Below are 7,355 nucleotides of genomic sequence, written 5' to 3'. Positions count from 1 at the left end.
GGAGTTTTAGTCGCTATCATGCATGGGGGAGCCCCACACAGGACTCCAGCCATAGTCTCACACATGGAAGTGCATGATCCCTTCCGCACCCTCATGGCTGCATTTTTCCAGATGCAGCCCAGGATGCAGCAATAAACAGACTGTGCCACAGCTGTGGCTCTTTCAATGTCAAATATACACTAAGCAGGAGCTGGGCCCCAGGACACAGCTGGGGTTGCACAGACATCCCCTCTATGGTCTCCCCCCTGCCTACTTTGCACATCCTAACCCAAACACTGGCCACAGCCTCCTGGAAAAGCTGCCCAGGTACCAGAAGTTGTTGGTGAAGGTCTGCTGAGGGTTGCTACTTGCCTTTGTTTGCATGTGCTGTTGAGCAGAAGCAGCAGCACAGCAGGGCATGACGAGGCAGCCACACTGCAAGCGAACAGCTTGTGACAAAAGCCCAGCCTACTCCTCTGCAGGCTCTGGCCATATTGTGCCGTCCAGCACAAGGTGGATGCTGGGGTACAGGAATCCTCATAACTCAGAATACCGTGGGTATCAATCCCTAGGAAAAGGATGGTCTGGCATTTTCTGTAAGAAAAATGGTGTAAGCACTCCTAGAAGCAGAGAGGGGCTCGAAGTGGGACCATTTTACACCAGTGTCACATCACATTTCCCAAAACTCCCTTGTGACTGCTGTAAGGGCCACAGTGCCAGGGGAGACCACATTTCATGTTGCGCAAGAGGCAGCATGGTGGTGGCAGGCTGGGCATGTCAGGAGGCACCTGGAGTGGCACTTTCTGACGTTCAGTGCCCTATTTGCCAGGAACACTGGAGTACCTCTTTCCTGAAGGGTCTAATGGGGTCCCTGCTGGCTGCTCTGGAGAGAGTGATTTACATCTGATGTTTGATTTCCATCCAGGAGGGGGAATGTCATCTGGGTATTTACTTATGAGTTGAAATGTGTAGAGGTTCCCAGAGGATGCCGTTCCCTGGGGAAACCCTGCCAGAGCAGGGGGACAGCCAGGCCCTGTAAATCGCAGTTGTTTTAAGGCATTTGCTTATTGGCACCAAATTATTTGCTTTGCCTCTGAAGAAAGCTCTTCACTTTTGTGAGACACAGCCTTCATTGTCTGAGGACATATCACTTAACGATGAAGAGCAAATAAGCCGTAAACCACTAGTCCTGTTGCCAACCAGCGGACAAGTGCTGTGGTTTGGGTCTCATGCCTCCACCCCCTCACCTGCTGAGCCCTATAACTTTCAGGCTGGACACCCCTCCAGCCAGGCCAAACCTGCTCATCTTCTCACTCCGCAGGGTCCCTGCAGAGACGGCATGGGTGAGTGTGGTGTGGGATGGGATGGGATGGGATGGGATGGGAGAGGGCAGCACCACTGCGTGTGGCTGCAAGTCACAGGGCATCCTGGCACATTGGCTTCTGCAGGGCTCCCTTCTCTCCACACCCCAGCCATCCATCACCCCACTAAGACCATTACATTGTCTAGGATAACTGTGCCCTGGGCTGGGGACTGGGACAGGAGTCTGCATGTTCTGCTGTTTTCAGGTTGTATCAGTGCCAGATAGCCCATTTTACAAGCCTTATATTTACCAAAATTCTTTGTAATTTTCAGTTCTCGAAGGGAAGTATTAAATACACTAGAACACAAAATGGATTTTATGTCTTTAAACATGCCTCTAAACACCAGTGTATCAAGGTACGAAACGTTATGTAGGAATTGAGAAGCAAAACAGTTGGACTACAGTGTGTTTAAAAGACCCTTGCTGTAAAACTGTAACCAGCACAGATTGGGTCACCTCATTTCCAGAAAGGGGTGCTTGTCTCTAGGGTGGCTGCAATCGCACACAGCGGTTCCAGGCTGGCATCATGGATCGTTTTCCTTGTCAGTCATCTCAGGGAATGATGCCAAACCCAGGTATCCTGGAGCAGTACAATAGGTTTGGCTCTGCTCCTTTTTGAACATTGTGGAGGGATCACATTGGTAATCAGCCAGGGTGAGCTGCATGTATCATATCAGGAACAGAATTCTCCATGGGCAGGTGTCTCCACAGTGCCCCACTCTCTAGGAATCATGATAAACTTCCTATTATTTTATTCAGATTTAACATTGCAAAAAGTGTGCTGGTTTCTCTAGCTGGTCTGAACAAGAACAAACTAGAGCAGCTGACTACATATGGAAGTTTTGAAGTAGCCATATAACCACATAAATGACATAATTTGCACCACCCAGGGGTAATTCCTGAAAGTTTGTGCTGCCCCTCTCAGCCACGCCGCTTTCATGCAGAGCAGAAAAATACTCATAGCCCTGCCTGGGGCTTGTTCCCACACAGCCATCTGGGTTCTTACTGCCCACAAACCTGGAGGCAGGTGTAGTCCCAGCTTGCACTGTGGGAGTGTGTCACAGGAGCGTGATGGCAGATGGAAGGAAAGGGGATTCCTCCCTCCATGCTTACTTTGCTTGTTATCTCCAGGCCCGAGACTTGGGTTTTACAGGGATTTCTGATTACAGTCACTTTGGGTTTGGACCAGGTTTTCACACTTCTTCTGTCTCAAAAACCACCAACAGCAGGTGCCACCGCTGACAACTCCTGCCAATAAGTATACGATGGCTCATCTAAATGAGTGAATTGGGGCTTATGGCTTTGAGAGGGAGCTCTACACATAAAGAATTTTATTTTCCTATTTTACTCTGCAGGTAAAGGAGTCAAGTGGGATTCAAGGCTCTGCAATGGAGGAGTTATGATCTCTTTCTTCTTTTTCCAATCTCTTCCTATTTCAGCTACCCAGTGCCTTTGTCTCCTGCTTTTCACCTGCCTGCTAGCCCTGGCAGCATCTCTTCCTGCCTTTGACATAAAAAACCTGCATCTCCTCAATGGCACACTGGATGAAATTATGAATGTTCCCCCAGAGTCCTCCCAGCTTGGTAAGTACACCACTACAGTAGGGAGAGGCAAACAAGGTCATGTTCAGTCAGATCCTTCACAGACCTCCACACCAACCTAACCACACCCCTGTATCACGGAGGAAGGACTAAATACTGCTCTACCTGTGGGCAAAAATGCCAAAGCAATGTAGGCTGTCTTAATGGAACAAGAATCATCTCAGAGTCCTCCTCTGCTTACTGCCTGTCTCTTCTCCTGTTTGGTATGACGTTCTTCCACCCATAAGCGAGTCCAATAGTCCAAAGCCCAGAGTTCACAGGATCCCAGGGGAAGGGACACGTTTGGTCTCATTGGCAGCAAGACTGAGCCAAGGGTGTTCTGGGCCATGGGCTCTTCCTTGAAGAAGAAAAGTGGTGTTAAAGGTGTTAAGGCAAACAATCACAGTGTGTTTTGAGGACATGGAGAACAGTAGCCACCTCTGGAAATCACAAGGTCAGTGGAGACCTGAATTCAAGAGAGAATTGAATACAAAGAGGAATTAGCTTAAGTTACTACAAAGAATCTAAAATAGTGTCACTGACACAGAGCAGTCAGCAGATGATGGTACAGAGTAATCTACAAATATCAGGGTATATTGGAGCAATGAGGAAGCCTCCGAGAAATGCTCCTGGAATAAAACTGGGGGCTGTGGGTGGGACATGACACGACAGAAAGAGCTCGTTCCCTTCCAACGGAGGAAGAAGAGTTCTTGGCAGAAAAGCACAAGGTTCAAGTGTTTGATGCTGGCTTGCCATCAGCCTTCACTGTAAAGGTCAGGTGTCAGGAAACTGCCAACACAGGGAGCACTTGTGACTAAGACAAGAGCTTGGGCTTCACCAAGAACTGCAAGTCTGAGTAGAGAAAGGGGATGTGCTCTGGGCTTCACACTCATGTCTCACTCAGACCACTGGTAGGGTGCTCTGAAAACATGAGCAGCATGAACGCAAGATGGTTAAGCAGGGAGGCATGCCAGAGAAGACAGGCTAACATTCAAAAGTCTTGACTTGTGGAGGAGTGCTTCCAAATGGATGGGAAGTGAAGGCAGAAAGGAGCAGGGGCAAACTGTGGCTTACAAAACAAACATGAGTGAACAGCTTCATATGGCTGTAGTAAAAGTAAATATCATGGTAGGAAAGTCCTCCAGACCATGTTACATGAGTGTTTCCCACTCTGCACAGGCTCAGGCCGACCACCACATTCACTGGTGGGCTTCAAGATGCATTTGGAGAAAGTAAAAAGGAAAGGGGTCAAAAATCTTGCAGGCAGACTGTGTCAGTGAAGGCTGAAGAACTGAGTGGTTTAGTCTCAAAATCAGAAAACCATGGAGGAGGAAATGACAGCAATATTATGGTTTGTCTGCAGGAAAAAGTGTACTCTGGGTGTAGTAAGAGAAGGAATGGGCTTATACACAGAGCAAGAAGCTTAAGTGAAACACTTCATAAGGGCAAGGATTGGAAAGCACCAGCTGAGAGTGAAAGCAGGGAGCAGATATTTGAGGATGTCAGAGACCAGCAGTTGCAGGGTCAGTCATCTGTTTCAGAGAGGGGACAGGATTTTTTTTTGTGATTCCGTAAGCCTGTGATTCATTCCTCTGTTTTATAGCCATCAGTGGATACACACAAAATGTCCTTGCAAAATAATTGCATTTATTCACACTAGACCATCCTCTCTTCCAGCAACACCCTTCAAATTCCCTTCTGACCCAGCTGAACAGAGCCCCTCTCCCAACTCTCGATACCTGCACCAGTTTTCTTGTGTCTGCTCTCATGTTTCTTCCCCCCTAATCCCTCATCTTCCTGAGTCCCTTTCTAACGGCTTCTACTACACTTCAACAACTATCTTTCCAGTGTTGCCACCACCATTCGGGGTCTTTCCCACACACAGTGTGCCCAGATCCCTCTCACCAAGGAAGCATCTGCCCCATTCTAACACCATGTAAATTCCTTTGAACAATCAACTGCCCAATACCTGAAATGGTAAAGTGTCTCTGGAACCAGGAGCAACAATAGAAAAACAGGAGTATCATTTGTAGAAGACCATGCTCTCCCAGCAGGCATTTGACATGTCTGATCTCAACACTCACTCCTGTGTCCTCTGTTCTTTTTAATTCAGATAATGGTGGTGAACATGTTCGACAGGCCAGAGACATTGGACACCACCCACCGGCAGGCCATGGTAAGTCTCTTCTCAAGGAGTACCTCTTCTCATAAGGTTTCACCACTGCCAGGAGCCCAGAGGCTCATGAAGAACTCTCAGCCACCTTAGCTCATGTCCTACATGTACACTGGCTCCTCCCAGGGAAAATGTTGATTTTCTGATAGGCTACAGAGGTGCCACAGTTCATAACATTGGGAAGAAGACTCTATTACCAGCCATACCCTGTACTCAGCAGTTGATGAGGATCTTCAAGCAAGGGGAATTTTTCACCTAAAGGTCCAAACTGGAAAGTGATGATTTGTTACTGGCCCTTAGGAAGTGCTGATTGGTTATTTTCCTATTTACACTATACGTTTGAATGGGTAATACAGGAACTGACTACATTACTGAACTGACTGAGTCAACATTAGCCCATAGGACCACAAGATAAGGTTTTACTGGGTAGCAATAACCAGTAGCAAAGGTACGGGGAGCAGAGCAAGTCTCTTCCCAGAAGTGTGTAGGTGCATTCAGCTGTTTTCTTGTGTAAGGGTCTGACACCGTGGAGCATGGAGAGACCATAATCACATCAAACAAGTCGGGAAGTCTCTAAAGAGCTACTTGGGTAAACCCAGAGAAAACCAATGGGTTTGCCTTATTGAGATCACAAGGGCTGATGGATGTCTTGATCACAATCTTTCCAGGGTTTCTGAGATGCTTATAAAGCTCTAAAGCCTCCATGCTGTAACAGCAAATGGCTTTATAACCCAGATTTGCATTTGTCTGTGCGGTGATACGTGCTACAGGCAAATCACCACAGCACTGCAGACTGAATTCAACCTGAGCTAGGGTGCATTGTATGCTGGGTGAAGGCAATGTCTGGCTTGGTCTCATCAGGCCAAGACATTTTGGCAGTGTGTCCCCCTCAGTTTGAATCCTGTCTTGGGAAGATATGAAGCCCAACTCTTACATTGGTCATTTCAATACTTTGATTTACTCCTGTGAGCACATGGCAGGAATACAGCCCAAGAATGTGTGTGCAATAGGACATAGGCACAAAAGAAATATGAGGTGCTTTCAGTGTCTCATTGTGTGGGATTTAACAACCATCTCTGTTTCCTGCTCCCAGGTTGGCCCAAGGACTGCAGTGAGATCCCCTCTGGCAGCCGCAGCGGTGTCTACATCATTCAGCCAAAAGGGCTCCACCACCTCGTGGTGTATTGTGAAATGAATGTGACAAACGGGGGCTGGACGGTCATCCAGAGGAACCAGAAAGAAACACCTGTCACGTGGGCCGAGTCCTGGAGCACCTACAAGTACGGCTTTGGGAATGTGCGCAGCGAGTACTGGCTGGGCACCGAGTACATCCATCAAATCGCCAAGCAGAAGGTCTACCAGGTCAGGTTTGTCATCCAGGACTCCACAGACAATACCAATTTCGCAGACTACAACCTCTTCAGTGTGGAAGATGAGTCCCACGGCTACCGGCTGAGGCTGGGCTCCTACACAGGGACGGCAGGGGATGCCATGACTTCAGACAATCCCAAGACCATGCATGACAACATGAAGTTCTCCACAAAGGATCGGGATCAGGACACTTACAGTAAGAACTGTGCCTACAGCTATGAGGGTGGGTGGTGGTACTCGTCATGTTATTCTGTGCGGCTGAATTTCAAGGGTGGCATGACATGGGGCAGCCTGTGCAAAGGGAACTGCAAATCCTCCCTTATTCTCATCAAACCAGCTCCATATTGTTAGTGCTTCTTCCCCCTCCTGTCCACAGTGGACACTGCAAAGGCCTGGCCAAAGAGCTTGAGCCTTTCTGGGAGGGGAGCCCAAGGGTAGTAGGGTTTTAGTGAAATGTCACTTTCCATTTCCCCTCTCTGAGTGCAGGCTCCCCCTCTGCTCAGCTCTTTCCTCCTGTGCTTGCCAATGATTCGTTGCTATTATGTTCATAATCAAGAATAAAAAAATTACTCGTGAAATTTGTGGAAATGTGTACCTTCCCTGCGGGAGTAAGACACTCAGCCCTGCAGTGACTTTTCATCAGAGTTTCTTAGCTGCCTCCAGAACTCATAGCAAGCAAAAAAGCTACATGCCACAAATTTCCATATACTCTGTGCCTCTCTGCAGCATGTGGTAAAGCATCTCAATAAATTTGCTTCCTTGAGCTCATTCTCCATTAATGAACGTCAGTTCTGTATCTCTGATGTGCTCCCACTGAGACCCAAGAAATCCCATGTCAGGTGCTAGGACTGGAGTCTTGGGGCCAGTTACACCGAGATAAAGGACCTGC

General features: G+C 48.0%; 1 protein-coding gene across 1 annotated transcript; it reads left to right on the top strand.

The window, feature by feature from the left end:
- The first annotated feature begins 1,318 nt into the window (after nt 1-1,318).
- LOC104289885 (fibrinogen-like protein A) lies at nt 1,319-6,817 on the top strand. The gene is made up of 4 exons (XM_009888900.1): nt 1,319-1,322; nt 2,782-2,925; nt 5,036-5,098; nt 6,189-6,817. Exons 1-4 carry the CDS (start codon nt 1,319-1,321, stop codon nt 6,815-6,817), a joined length of 840 nt encoding a protein of 279 aa, XP_009887202.1.
- The last annotated feature ends 538 nt before the right edge of the window (nt 6,818-7,355 follow it).

This window comes from Charadrius vociferus, unplaced genomic scaffold (assembly GCF_000708025.1).
Source record: "Charadrius vociferus isolate BGI_N301 unplaced genomic scaffold, ASM70802v2 scaffold636, whole genome shotgun sequence".
Classification (NCBI taxonomy): Eukaryota; Metazoa; Chordata; class Aves; order Charadriiformes; family Charadriidae; genus Charadrius; species Charadrius vociferus.
Note: the sequence above shows the minus strand (reverse complement) of the source record. Positions and strands in the feature narration are given on the sequence as shown.